General features: G+C 41.2%; 1 protein-coding gene across 3 annotated transcripts in view; it reads left to right on the top strand.

Annotated features, from left to right (window-relative positions):
* The first annotated feature begins 2736 nt into the window (after nucleotides 1-2736).
* The window catches only part of dlg1a (discs large MAGUK scaffold protein 1a), a 123576-nt gene continuing 110786 nt past the window's right edge, over nucleotides 2737-15526 (top strand). For 2 of the 3 annotated variants that reach the window (XM_078258456.1, XM_078258455.1), the window contains exons 1-4: nucleotides 2737-3153; nucleotides 4379-4549; nucleotides 7338-8187; nucleotides 8667-8763. In XM_078258456.1, the coding sequence (XP_078114582.1) occupies nucleotides 3135-3153; nucleotides 4379-4549; nucleotides 7338-8187; nucleotides 8667-8763 (1137 nt within the window). In that variant the 5' untranslated portion in view covers nucleotides 2737-3134. The remainder of the gene's footprint in view (nucleotides 3154-4378; nucleotides 4550-7337; nucleotides 8188-8666; nucleotides 8764-15526) is intronic. The other variant, XM_078258457.1, reaches the window with a different exon arrangement.

Genomic DNA, 15526 nt, shown 5'->3' with positions numbered 1-15526 from the left:
CATTTCAGCAGATGCTCCTTTGTCTCTCTGTCCATTTGTCTAAAAGTCTGACTCTTTTTCATCCCTCTCCATCCGTCCATCTCATCTATTTCTTGACACTTATCTGAGCTGTGGATTACAGAGGGACAGCTGAGTTTGTCAAGGTGCCTCACACAGACTTTCTAATTAAGATAGAAAACCATGTCAGTGTTTGTATTTTTCAGCAGCTCATATAAAAAGTTTGGTCCGTTATGGTAAGTATACACACTCCACAGCGCTGTGGAGATGGGTCGGCAATGCGAGACTATGATAAGTAAATTGCATAAAAATTCCTACTAGATTTTGCACACTGGACATTAATCTGAAAAATGTATCCAATTTTGATCAATTCATAAGGACATTTTCTGGAAATTAAACCTTATAATTTCAATATCGAAATCTTAGTTGGCATGATGAGCGAACCTTACTGCTCTCAACTAACTGGACGTTTTAGCCAGCCTTGATTTATATAATAGCCCATTTTATGGCCAATTACGCTATGTTATTCTTCTACTCCATATATTTTAAAGGAAAATATTGTACTTTTTACTCCACTACATTTATATGACATATAGCATCAATGAAATATGATGCATTGTTATTGATTAGACTAAGCGATCTATAAAGTAGTCAAAGTTATCTCCGCAGCTACATTAAAATGTTGTTACATTAATGCATCAGAAATAATTATCCAATAATAAAAGTAGTCCTATAAAACTCATATGCAGTAAGAATTTTTCCCCCCCTGCAGAACAAGTACTTTTACTTCAGGTACATTTTGCTGATGGAACTTCTGTACTTTTACTTGCATGCAGGACTTACTTACAGGTACTTGTAATGGAATATTACACTGTGGTATTGCTACTTATACTCAGATAAAGGATCTGAATACTTCTACTGTACCACTGCCGCTCACTGACTGCATAATAGCTTACCACTATATTGTGATATACTGTATAATAAGATGCGTGACTGGATTATAAGGTATCATTGGCTAAACTTTCTTCCCTGTGACTGTCTTGTACCATTCCCCACTGTTCTCCTCACATCAGTGCCCTCTGTAGAACAACTCTGCTTACTGTGGTACAGGCCGACAATTAACAATAGAGGGTAATAGAACACACACACACACACACACACACACACACACACACACACACACACATTGATGAAAGCAGAATGAAGTCCTTTTGTTCCCTTTCCTTTTTACTCTTTAGTCTTTTACGAACGGATGTTGTACAAAATGATACTTCTGTGTGCTGACTGACCAACCCACTTTCACAACCATGCATTAATTTCTCCCCACGCTGATGCATAATGTATGCTGGCATCAGAGTGTGTGATTGTTTGTGTGTGCGAGGGTTTTTTGTGCACCCACCAAAGCTGTCAATAAGCTCTTGACCTGATCAATAACAATACCAGAGATCGAGTCCATGACCTGCATTCAGCTGCTGCCCATATGTATGTGTTCTGAGTGTGTATGCAGATGACATGTCCCTTCAGTCTCTCCACTGTCAGAATACAGCATATTACAGTATATTGCGTCCAACATGCAGGACTAACGTGTCCTGCATCAACCAGGTTTGGTGGTAAATATAGAGAATTTTACAATTAACTGACAGTAATATATATATTTTAAGTGACATTAAGTGGCATATTAATCCTTCCTCCACCTGTCGCTTTGGCTTCCTATAAAAGTTTGACATTCTGCATCAGTCACTCAGTTTCTAGTTTGAGGAGATAGAGTTAGCTTACTGTTGTGCTGGGAGCTGCTCCCCATGGTTTTAAAGTGGGAAAGCAGTAGCAATGACAGTAACAGTAACTATTTTACATAAATTGATAAAAATATGAATATAAAACTATTCCCAATCTTTAATGCTTTAGATGCTAAAGACATTGACTTGATCTTGAAAACCAAGATTGTCTGACAAGCACTTTGGGGCTTTTGGTTTTCTTTTCACTTTGTATAAAAGCTAATTAGTGAATGTATAACGTTACTCCTTTGAGGCGTTGTTTTGGGTAAACTAGGCCCTGGTAGTTGACATGAAATAGGGACAAGCCTGGGAAAGAGAAGCTTTAATCTACTCAACACAATAAAACTCTTTACCATGACAATACCACCAAACTCACACAGGGATGGACTTGCCCGGGCAGCTGATGGGATTACAACCGACATTTCAATTGGCTCCCTATAATGCACCTTGCTTTTTTGGATCGTGGTAGTGTTTTCGTGTGCAAGCATCTTACAGCGCAAAGTACATTTTTGCTGTAATATCTGACCAGACTTTTTGTTTCATATCCGTACACTAACATCCAATTTAGTCAACAAATGTAAGCCTATGGCAATAGGCCTATCTATTAGTAGCAGCCTCAAACAGTAGGAGCAGGGGAGGGGTTATAGATCTACCTCTGGGAGCTAGACTAATCAGTGTTTGTAAACCTAAATCTATACCCAGAGTTGAGTGGATTATGTAGATCCAGTATTTGCCCTGGAATAAACAAGGTTGACATGATATCTTTGTTTAACATGACAATACCACCAACATCCTCGATGACAAAACGAGCCTCTCATACCTGCGTTAATGGTGTTTTGAGGTGTGTGTGTGTGTGTGTGTGTGTGTGTGTGTGTGTGTGTGTGTGTGTGTGTGTGTGTGTGTGCGCGTGTGTGCGCGTGTGTGTGCGTGTGTCTTCTAGGGACTTCTAGGTGTGTTTGTGTTCCGCCTAAGAACCGGTCCGACAGCGTTTGGAGCTGGAGTCAAGTCACCTGAATGAAGAAATGAAAGAGTAGTTTTACAAAAGCGGGACAGAGAGTGAGAGTTGAAGTGAAAGAGAAGGAAAGAGAGAAAACAAGCTCCGGGTACTAAGTCCACGCGGTGATTGTCAACGTTTGATATCAACGTTTCTTTTCTTTTTTTCTCTCCGCCGCTGTGACGGGTTTCTCGGGCTTACAATCACTTTTCAAGTTTTTCTTTTGGTAAAAAAGACAGGTTGGTGAGTAGACAGTTGTGCTGTCAGTTTAGTGTCCCGGTTTGGAGGCAGGCTGTACCGGGACAGACGCACACATCTGTGAAAACAGATACCCTGTCACAGCGACACAGAGGACGGAGCGTGTCACCATGCCTGTGCGACAGAAAGGTACATACAATGATTTTTTTTGTCTTTCTTTATATCTCTGTAGTACATTCCCCCACATATTTTAATTTGCTAAAGAAACGATATCGAAAAAAATCAGTTTAGCCACTCTAAATGTTGCTTTAATGTCGTTGCAAAGCGCTCTTCTTCGCCCGAAACTTCTCTAAAACACCCGCAATGTAACACTAAATCGTTTATTGTTGAACGCATACAACGTCTAGATCATCATTTACGAGCTTTAACTAATTATTCAGACATTGTGGTAAATTCGGCACACAAATAACTCTACCAAGCGGTATTTTATATTCATTTTTTATTTGCTTTTAGTAGTTTACAAGCTCATCGTTGATGCACAGCGCATGGAAAGAGTGAATCAGTTCAAGATGTTTTGACTCTGCCAAATGTACATGCCGTATCAAAGCGTGCGCTGATTAATATCTGAAAACATATTCTGCATTATACGTAAACAATTCGTTAAATAGGAATTATTTTGAATTCCGTTGGGCATTCAAAGAAAGCGGCATTTAGGAGTGTAGCTGTGTTGATGCTGTCAGTGCTTCCGGTTTAATCAGCTGTTCAGCAGAGTGCCATGGAACCTGGAATGTAGTCTGCAGCCTTCTTTCACACCATCAACTGTATTCCCCTCATGTCCTTCTGCATCAGACTTACATACAGTAAAACCATAATAAAACCTAATTATTAATGCAGATAGGCAACTATGTGTGCCATAAATAGGCTGAATTTACCACTGTTTACCACATTCTAAACTCCAGTTTTCAGTTTTATTGTAGTGATATTGTGCCAGGATCTGGTAAAACATGCACTGTGATCCATCTTTTTTAAAGCAAATGAGGACTCCCAAATACACACCTTTTATAGGCTATACTTTTCAATTTTAGTTGCTGTCAAATTTGCAATTCAACATTGATGTCAAACTGAATACTGGCAGTAGTTGAGACAGAAAGGGAAAGAAAACATTCTTCTGACATACCTGTGTCCACTCACTATATGGAGCCAGGTGTTGTCTTTTATTAACTTCACCCAGCAAGACCCTGTGTGACCCAGCCAGCGATTTTAACCATAGTAATCCTCAATTAAGTAGAGGCTTTTATTGTACATTAATCTCCTTGCTCTACTTAAGAGTGCCTGGAGAATTATATATCTCCTTTCCTGTGATTAGTTATTAGAAAAAGGCTTTTTGTTATTTACCTGTATATTTTGTGTTTAGATGCTAAGCGAGCCCTGGAGCTTCTCCAGCAGTATCGGGCCAAGCTTGACCAGAGACAGCAGAACCAGAGCCAGACCAAACAGGGCCATATAGAGGAAGATTCTCAGCTGCAGCAGTCTCTGGACAGAGTCATCAGTGTCTTCCAAAGTCAGCTCTTTAGTGCTCTGCTAGGTAAGGATATCTGTTTGGTTGTTCATTTACTCACCCAGTTCCTCTGTGATACCTTTTATGTTTTTAAGCCTTGGTTAGCTTTTATCTGCCGATGCTTGGATTTGACATCTGTAGGAGATAAAAGGTGACTTGTTGATTCTGTGGCTGACAGTGTGAATGCAGATTAAGGATTGCCCCCCCCCCCCTTTTAAATTAAGCTTTATTTAAACAATTTTCTGTTAAAAAAAACCCCCCAGAAACTGTCTGTATGGCTTGATGCCATTGTATTTTTGTAATTTAGGTGAACTGACCCTTAACTTGGTTCTTGTGCTGGTCTCCACAACAAGTTCATGAACTCAGTGTCGCTACTATACGTGGAAGCCAGGTTCAGTTGTATGTCTTTGACATTGACGTGTCAGTCAGGAAGGAGACTATGTGTTTGGGACTGTATATGAAGGCTTGAAGCAGGGGCGATTCTATAGGATCAGACCTTTAGGGGGGCTCAGCCCCTAATGAGAATGTGACACGGATACAGTGCTTTGTCAGTGTTAAACCCAACGTCAGCTAACGTTTTTTGACACTATTAACACTATGACGGAACTAAACCTGACACTTTATAAGTCACAGTTATAATGACCAATTTGACACAGTGTTCTAACATTCAGCAATTTTAGTTGCTTACGTTTCAATTTGGGTTCTAATCTGCGCCATGAAATGACCAACTTCTTCTCTGGGGACTACCAACGTTAAACTTCACAACCGTACTCCTGCTCTCCCTCTGACAGATCAGATAGAGACTCAGCCAAAGGCGGGAGTCTGGCACAACCACCTTCGATTGGCCAAAACTATGTTTCTGTTAATGATAATTGTTTGTCCTCTGTCACTAACAGACAAGTTCACAAACTCTCACTTAAGCTCTAAAATTGATTAAAACAAATTTTTAAAAATTATTTATTTATTATTAATTATTATTATTATTATATATTATTATATAATTATTAATTTTTAGGGGGGCTGAGATGAAATTAGGGGGGCTTGAGTCCCCCTAAAAAGGGTCTACAATCGCCCATGGCTTGAAGACAGGTGCACTTATGTGTGTTTTTTGTCCAAATGAAGATAAACAAACAAACAATAAACAGATCTGGTTATGAGACAGTCGGCTTGTAGGCAAGCAGACAGAAGGCTAGGACTGATCGTAAGAAAAGGAGCTGAGCACTGTGGTAGACCTAGTTTCCGCAATTTCTACAAGATGTTATGCCATCACATGACTGTTCACCAGAAAATAGACATCAGAACACAAACATGTAGGCGTGATGTGGCCCGTCACAGAAAACACAGGGCCCTTTGTAGAAAGTCTGCGTACATTTAAAGAATGTGTAACAAGTATAAATTCCTCCCAAGACTGAAGAGTTAACAGCCAGTGTCTAACTGGTTAGTTCTGCTTTTGGTGAACTATTGCTTATTAGAAGGAAAACACTGGGCACATGTGGTTCAACAAACTGGTTCTCAGTTCCTGGTCCTTCCTGCTTTGTGCCACGCCCACATCACCGTTCTTAAAGTAACACTCCTATCTCTGTTCTGTGTGTTTGCTGTTCACTAAACATGAGGCTGAGTTCCTGTTTGTGACTTTGAACTTTGATCAAGCTGTATCTTGAACCGGCGCTGTCTCTTTTCTTCTTTTGTTATTATTGATCCTTGTCTTCTTTTGTGTTAAAGATATTTTATTTCATCTATCCTGTAATGTGTTTAAATATACACTGTGTGTTACTGTACTTTGTAATTTCTATCCTTGATGTCTGTTTTATGTTCATGTATGTATTGTACTGTTAAATTCCCTGTGTACACTTCACTCTTCTCCTTTTCTCTTTACACATCCTCTTCCAACTGTTTGTATATTCCCTGTCCTCTTCCCACATACTGTACCTCTGTTTTTCTTCCTGTTTATCATACCTTTTATGACCATCAAACTGTTGTGAGCTCAGGCTGCTACAGTAACTCATTACCGTAGCAGCCTGAGCTCACAAGCATCTGCCTGTCATCGCCTGTCAGTTCTGTATGTGGAGAAGGGAAAGGAAAGTCCTCAAATCGTTAACAGTCACTCTGATACATTCTGTCAGTGTGCGTTTATTTCTATAAGGGAAATGACAGTATAATGAACAATTCCTCTTTTAACTGCTGAACCCTAAATACTTCAGGAGCTACTGTTCTATATAACCATGGTAGCAGTATCACTGTGCTGCCACTAGAGGCCTCCTTTGGTTTCTCTACCAATGCACGTAGCAGAAGTAAAATAATTGAGATTTCTTTGCATCAGCTTCACTTTGCTTGATTCTGAGTGCCATGTAAAATATATAGTAGCAGTTAAGGGGTTCTAATGTATTTAGAACAGCTTTAAAGGGCTGCAATCAATGATTATTTTCATCATAGATAAATCTGCCAATTCTTTTTTTTCCATTTACCGCTTTATCGATCAGTTGCTCAGTCGATAGTGTCTAAAAATACTAAGAAATGTCCATCACAGTTTCCCAGAGCCCAAAGTGACATCTGTAATGTATGGAAAGATTAAGTGATTATCAAATAATTGTTCCCTAATTTTCTGCTGATCAACTAATCAATGCTTCACCTCTACTGCTCTGTGTCCTTTGAAGAAAACATGACTTCCTCGTTTTTGTAATCAGTTAGTCTTTCATTTATACAGTTATACGTTCATTCATCCATCCCTTCAATGTGTCATTATTACCTCATTTACTAATCCACTAAAACCTTCAGTCGTTCATCATGGCTCTAATCTTTGCTCTTCTCCTTACAGACATTCAGGAATGCTATGAGTTGACCATCCTTGCAGACAGCAAGTGTTCTGTGGACCAGACAGATGGTCCATGGAAACTCCCTGCCTCCTGTAACCTACCAACAGAGCTATCAGCCCAGCCACAGCCCTCCTCTGGTCCCCTCAGCCCCCAGGCTTCTGGAGGGTGGTCCCAGTCAAAACCCCTGACCCCCAAACGCAAGTCAGTCAAGTCCCATGCTGCTCCACTCCCATCCGGGACACCCACAACAAAGCCATCTTCCCCTGCAACAGAGTCCATTACACCACAGTCACAGCCAGCCAAGGTGAAGTACCGCGCTCCCCCCCCTCCTGTCCATCCTGGAGCCTCCAAATCATTGGCATCAGAGACTCCTATACCCTCCTCTCCCTCTGCTGCCACATCCCCCGGCGTCACTGTGAATAGTGTAGAAACCCCCACTGGTTCCATAAAAACATCTCCTGGAGCATCCCTGAATGGAACAAAGCCACGTCTTACCTCTACCAACTCTAATGTTTCTTCAGAAATCTCCATCACCTCCAACAATCCACAAAACGATTTTGTCTCTCCAGACCTCAACCTGGTGACTGTCTCAGCCCTCGTCTCCAGCAGCATCCAAGGCTTTGTGGTTCCAACCACTCCAGACAAACCTACCACCACCAGCACCACTCCTATCACCAGCCCAGGTCTAAACAGAGTCCCAGACGCTGTCGTAGTCTCTACAGCTCTTGCGACCAGCAAGGACCCAGGCATAGGCACTCCCAGCACAAGTCCAACTATCCCCAACCAGGGAAAATTCACCTTCAGCAGCTGCAGCCCCACAGGCCCTCCGGGGCCCTTGGCTAAACATCTGAGGTATGTCCAACATCCATATATTTTACTTGTTTTTAGGGTACAATAGACTTTACAACTGTTCACAACAATGCTGTGCTAAATGCTACAGCAATGAGCAATTAACACCAAATATGTGGCAAAACCAAAAACAAAGTAGGACGCAATTTGATCGAACAGTATGCTGACACTGTCACAATCCTGATTATTGAAACTTTGATAGTGATACTAAGATAATGTGGAAAAAACAGTATGCTAAGAACTACGATTGCTGTTTCATTAATTTCTCATTGGTGAAGTTCAAGTTACTACACGTGGTCCCTTTCTTTATTTGGTCAGCTGTTGTACTGTTCATGTTAACTTAGTATTCGTTCTATTATTTTCCACAAAAATTAAAAACACAAAACTCATTTCAAAATGTTTGTACTCAATCTCTGATGGTTTAGACAGCAGTTTTTAGAGTTCACCTCCAGACAACCTCTTTCCTTGGTCTCTGTCCCTAGTCCAACCAGCCCCGGGCCAGCAAAAGTCACTTCCACTAGCCCTAGCCATGATCCAGCCAGCCCCAGGCCAGCTACAAGCCCGCTGACCCCCAACAAGGTAAGACATCTCTGGTTGTTTTGTGCCTCAGGAAACCTACAGGAAATCTCTCCACAGTTAATAGCGGAGTATAATACGTAGTGCCTTCTATCCAAAGTCGATAAGTGATGTTAGTTGTTGGGTGGCAACCTTGAGGTGCATGCTTCTAGCAAAGAAGTTCTCTCCTGAGTCTAAGAGAAACTATTTTTAAGTGAAAATATAGCATACATGTTCTCCTTGTACCCAGGAGACCTTGCCATGTTTGGTGATGTACTCTATCATTCTCCCATTGCATATGTTTAAATGGTCAGGTGGCAGAGATTTCCTAATAGTTTTCATGGTCCTTATAGCCTCACCATATTCAGATTTTTCAGATTCAGGTTTTATTTAGCTGGGATCTGTCAGCTAGTATACACATTTATTGTGATACCCTGTCATGCTGCAACATCGGCAAAACATTGCTTGGAAGAAGATATATGCTGTCATCATTGTCTTTTTGTCAGAACTAGGGTTGGATAAATCTTTTTTAATCTTCCTTACCATCACTGAGTAGCTGTTCTTGATAATGGCATTTTGTTTAAGCTTCAAAGGTTTTTATTTCACTATTACACCAGGTTTTATTTTTGCCCCCTGCTGTGGTTAAACACTGTCTTGTCATTTATGGATTAATATAGAAGAATCATAGTCATAGAAGATGCAATTTCATGGACCTATGACTGGGTGTGTTGCTTCATGTATAAAATATCACTACTCCTAAATGGAAATAGTTGTGATACAGGGCAAACATGTTTTTACTAGCGTCAACGTGTCTCCTCTTGAACCAAAGGCTGCTGGTGGCTGCAGAGAACAGAATTAGATGGACAGATCGTTTATGGAGGCTGGCCTGTTTGAACACTGGCTTAAATTGCATTACATAATATGACAACAGGAATCAATTCAGTTCAGTAAAAAAAGAAATTCTCAAGTAAAGAGTCAGCAGAAAGAGCTCAGAGATGGGCTAATGCAACAGGTTTTGTCTTGTTGATCTTGCTGAAATGGTTTTGTGATCTTTGGGCTGTTTGAACACAGGCTTACACAGTACACATTGTTGCTTTGATCTGCTGCTGATAGTCCACATGTTGGGATATTGGGCTTATATTGAGTAACTTTGATTTATACTCAAAAGCTGGTTTCAATATAGTTCTGCAGTATGTACATCAGGCAACATGTCCTCCCAGCTAAATACTGCTTGTATTGCATTGGGGTTTGGTGGTACATTCATGTGCTGCTCAGGTGTTCCTTATTCATTTATAATTAGAAACTTGGGGTGGTTAATTTAGTTTTCTTTTCTTTTGACCCTATGTCAGTTATCACACAAAAAAGTGAATTCTATTTGGTTATGTGGCCAAAGTTGAAATGAAATAAGACTGTGATGCACCAATTTATCGGCCGAACATCGGTATCAGCTGATATTCGCCTTGTTGACTACAATTGCCCTATCGGCATATAAGATGACATTCACAGATTGCAGTTGCCGCTGATAATCTGTTGCGTTGCATCAATGTGCTGGCTAAATGCTGTGATTAAGGTTAAAAAGGCTTTTTTTTTCATAAAAAAAAAATCTTTCATGTGAAAGAAGGTTATAAGGTTGTTTGTATGATTGAATGTATGCTCATTCAAAGATAGTGTAATGAACGGCTTAAGACTTTAAAACACTTAAATACATTTTTTTTTGTTTCCCTGGCACCAAAGAGGGAATACATAATAACACCTACAAATAAACAACCACAACAAAAGACCTCTGTATCAGCTAAATTGTTACTTTTGAACATCGGTATTGATATCGGCACAGAATTTCACAATTAATGAAACCCATTTCTTTGCATTGCTCATTATCTGTTACTGGACTGTTTAATGAATGATATTACTAGTTTTAAATGGCTGTACTGTAGAATGAATTGAGATCCAATAATAATGTTCGTTAGCACAACCCAGTGCAGACATCTCTCTGTTGGCACTTGGCAGCAGTGAGCATCATGAGACAACCAACAATGAGTGCAGGGCCAGATGAGGGTAGAGCTGGAAAGAAGTAGAGTAGGACAGGAACAGAAAGAAATGTAAAAATGTGTGTATGTGTGTGCTTTTTGACATTTTGACATTTCCTATGCCTCTCTGCTCAGCTTGTCTTATACTGTATAGTATTTATAGTACAGTAACATCAATTGTAGTGATGTTGTGTATCTTGAAAGACCCCAGTATCCTGAGTGAGTGGAATCATCTTTGTGTGAAGCTTCAGGGTGCATATGGAGCTTTGACTACGCCAATACCCAAAGTTGAAAGTAGAGCATCCATTGCTATATGGCTGTTACTTTTCACTCAGTCTAACCCCCCCACTCCTGTCAGAGACTGACCTGATAAAACAGTGAGTGGTGTGTGTGTGTGTGTGTGTGTGTAGCATAAGCATTTGTGTGTGTGCTTATGCCTGTGTATACACGTCTGTCTGTGTGAGTGTTTGCCTGTGCATCCATATTTATGCATTTCTGTGCTTGTCTCTGTGTATTTGCTGTTTTGTGTGTGATGAGTGTTTTCTGCACGTGTGTGGATATATATTTTGGAGCCATGCACTCTTTGAGGTCAAAATGTGGCTACCTGCTGCCATAGAACAAAGACAGAAGCTGGAAAACAAAAGGGTGGGCGGAAGCGCACCGGGACGGCTGCCATGTTTCAGAGTCGGCCTCTATTTTAGCGAAGAAGTCCTCTCTGGCTGCTCCGATGAAAGGGCAGGTGGAGAGGACATGAGAAAAGGAGGAGAGAGTGCTTGAGGGATGAAAGAAGAGGGTGAGAAAGAGGAGACAGAGACGGACAGACGGCAGAAGGATGTCAACAAAAGCCACAAGCGGCTGAGTGGTGGAAGTTGCAGCGGGAAGATGTTTCGGTGAAGGTTTGCCAGTCGGACTGGTGAGGATGGACTGCATCTGCATCCTTACTACAAAGGTGAGGCACAGGAAGAGAGCAGATTAGAGTAGAGCAGAGGAGAATGGCAGACAAGAGTAAACAGGGTGTGAGAGTGTGGACGTACAGCCTCGGATCAAATTTTCTAAATTATTATGATCCCTCATGATGGCATTAAATTATACATTACAGTCTACATTTTCATTTTTATGTTGAAATTGTGTGTGAATTGTGTGCTAAGCTACCAGATGCCCTCACGTGATCTGATTATAAACATCAAGATAGCGTGATGTTTTATTAAAAGTGACATTGAGACCTGCAAACATTTGGAGAGGATTTAACCTAAGACATGCAAATAAAGCATTTCAAGTTAAACTACAGGCTTAGTAAATGATGGGAAACTAAGTGCACCTGCGAACAATTAGCCACATCAAATTGGCAACAGGGTGCCTTTTCACAGATGGTGTGCTGCACTTTGTGAATGAACAGGTTATAAGGTGATATCCTATATGTACTGTGCTTTAGTGAAGTGACTCTAATGGGAATGCTGAGCTGTTGCTCAGCTGTTGGTTGTGACAACATGTGACACCCAGAGAGACAGGAAACTGGGTTGATGGGACACACACTTCAAAAGACTAGCTATCTAACTGGTTGGCTGTCTGTGCAGATAACTGACTGATTCGCTGGTTGGTTGATTGGCTGGCTGACTTGTCTCAAGGCCGGAGAGAACACTTGGCTAAAAAAAGGATGGCAAAATTAAGCATTATGCACATATGTCCATGCTCAGAAATGCATGGCCCATTTAAAAGCAGCAGAACCAGTGTGAGAACCCCCCTCCCCACAGCCCCCTGACCCTGCACAGGAAGAGTAAGTCTAGACAATGGAGGGATTGAGAATTTTACTGATTATGCTTTCATTACAACATAACTACAAATATGACTAGGTGTAAAGGCCAGGGTATCCTTAGAGCTACAACTTGAACTAGTTTGTACGACGTGTCTTCCAACCTTTCCTAAAGACAGAAGTTGTGTCTGTCTTGGGGAGGGGCATCATGCGAGGAAAGGGGGCGAGAAGTAGTTATGTGAAAGACTAGAGCTTGAGAGAAAAAGTCCAAATCCTGCATACTTTGTCACCTTCGCACACCTGGCCAATGGCTGCATGAATCGGGCGTTCTTGACGGATTATTGGTTTTGAAAAGTTATGGAAATTGTTGGATGCAGCCCCCACAATTCTGACATGGCATGGGGTTCAGGTGCTTTGTTTGAAGCAACAACTAAACAAACTAAAGGAACTAATGGTGTGTGTACTGGGTCTTGAGTCAGATTCAATCTCATTATCGACTCAGTCTTGATTGTGCTTATTCATGGAATCTACTTACTGTAAGTGTTTATACCACATTGTCTGCTTGGAGGACAAACACTTTGGCCCCTGATTTAGTAAGCAATGCTGTCTTGGAGCCAGTTCATGAGTTGCTTATTAGCTGTTCGGAGCATGATTACAATACAACGATAAGCTTAAAAAAGAAGCTGCATGGTCTTTTAAGTCTTAAGGGTTATGATGAATGACCGAAAACACACACACAAACACACACAAACACACACACACACACACACACACACACACACACACACACACACACACACACACACACACACACACACACACGCACACATACACACACACAAACTACAAATAAGTCTGCAGTGTGTTGTCAGATATACAAACAGACTGCAGGGATTACATCTCACATTCATCCGGTTAATCTTGTTTATTTCATTAAGATAATGGATACAAAAAGGGTGTTTCCTGAGAGAGAGACTGCTAGATTACTGCTGGAGGTTGTTTCAGTACACTCTCTCGCATCCTGCTTGATTCATTTGTTCCTCCCATTTCCCTCTTTGACCCTCTTTGACTCTTTAAGTATATGCATTCTGGGTAAACAAAACGAAAATGCATACAAAAAGAGCACTATACACTGGGTTGATCGGAGATGCATTTGGTTATGTAAAAATCCTTCAACTAATGAACGTGCAGTTTAAAAAAATCCACTAAACATATATGTAGTAGTAGTAGTATATGCTTGAGGTGATTGTTGTCAAACATACAGTATGTCGATTTGACTTTCTATCAGTATTCTCTTCTCTATCTTTTGATCCTCTTTTCCTCTCTGATATATCCCATCTTAAATCCCACCCTGCTTTTGTCATTGTGTGATTGTTGTTTGGCCTTACTGAGTGCCACTGGCTTTCCGTGCTCCAAGAGAACAAGTTGCTCCTAAGAGGCTTACCTTAGGCTGCTAATAGACTTTACATAGGTGGAGCTAATTTAGGTGGGACAAAGAAGAGAAAAGAGAGGAAAAAATGAAATGGACACACACAAAGACTGAAGGAAGAGGAGAGATCAAGTCTGTGAATGAATGCATGAGTTCCTCATATAACTAGCTTGTCTGGGTTATTTTACTGGATTTGCTACATCATTCCACCGATCCATTCATCTGTGCAACCGTCCAGCTGGCACTGTGATGTAACCGTGAGGAGGGGTCACGGCTGAGAAATTAATCAACGGAGAAGGCATAAAGGGAGAGGAGAGGAAAGAAGGGACAGAACTTCCCAAGCAGCTGTAGGACTATTGAGCCCAAAGCTATGCAACTGCAGTGGGACTAACACAGCAATGCACTGTAGGGCTGCTGTCACAGGTTAGCTCACTTCATGAGACCCTCAGCGAAAGGTTGAAAGATCCACACCTGTTGTGAACAATTAAACTAAGTCTGTAAGTGTTTGGATAGCCCTTCCTGTAGTAGGGCTGACACCTACTGGGCCAGTGTGAAGATGGACCGTCACAACTCGTCATCCTCAATCAATGTAACGTATCTTCACTTACTTTATTTACAATTTATTCTCTGACTTGCCTGCTGTGTTTCATTTAGAAAAATGGCCCCAGTCTTGTAAATATGGTAGAGAGTAGGTTAACTGAGGCCAAATCAATGTCCGTAATAAATGACCAGCAGACCGTTACCTTTCTTATCAATGTGTGGTGTATGTAAAACCCATTACAGTTTCATGAATTTTGTTGGCGCTGTGTTTTTTCACGCACAGTTTAGGTTTGAAAGCCTGTTTTAAATCAAACTTAAGTTTACATAGTATCTATATACATAAGGCATCCTTTGGAAAAAACAAACAAATCTGTATTTTCTTTCTAATTCTCTTTTACGGTGTTAAGCCAGTATCAACCGCCTGTCTTAGGCTATGTTAAGACGGAAACGATCTGAAGAGAAAACGCAAAAGTGGCGTTGTGTTCTCACTTTTTATTCCGCGTTTAGACAAGAGTTTTGGGGGGGAAATCTGCGTGCACATGGTGACGCAAAAGTGTGTGAAATTCGACGTAGTATGCATGCCAGGCGGCCCACCAAGGCTGCGCGCCTACGGAGAACCTTCCTTCTACTTCTCTCCGTAGTAGCGTAAAACCAAAACATGTTGGAGTGAACAAGAAAAGCTTGTCTGGAAAGATGAGGAGGTGGAGTTGCTTGTTTGTCTGATGATGACCGACACAGTCGACCGTGATAAGCCACAGCACAGCACCCTCGGGAGCACTACCAATATCCTGAGCCTCGCAGCTCTTCAGCCGCTGCTTGAGAGCAAGAGGCAGCGGGCAGAGGAGGCTGAAGCAGACCCTCCTCTGCCCGCTGGCCGCTGCCACTTGCTCTCTCTCTTTCTCTTCATCCGCAACGTTGTAGCCTACTCTGGCTCAAATGAATAGCCTACATATGGTCATCGAACTATAATAACCTTATCCACATTATCGAAATCATTTAAATATTGAGCCATATTTGAAAACCTTTTAGATAACAGGAGCC

The sequence above is a fragment of the Sander vitreus genome, chromosome 9 (genome assembly GCF_031162955.1).
Source record: "Sander vitreus isolate 19-12246 chromosome 9, sanVit1, whole genome shotgun sequence".
Lineage (NCBI taxonomy): Eukaryota > Metazoa > Chordata > Actinopteri > Perciformes > Percidae > Sander > Sander vitreus.
This window is presented reverse-complemented; position numbering and strand designations above follow the sequence as displayed.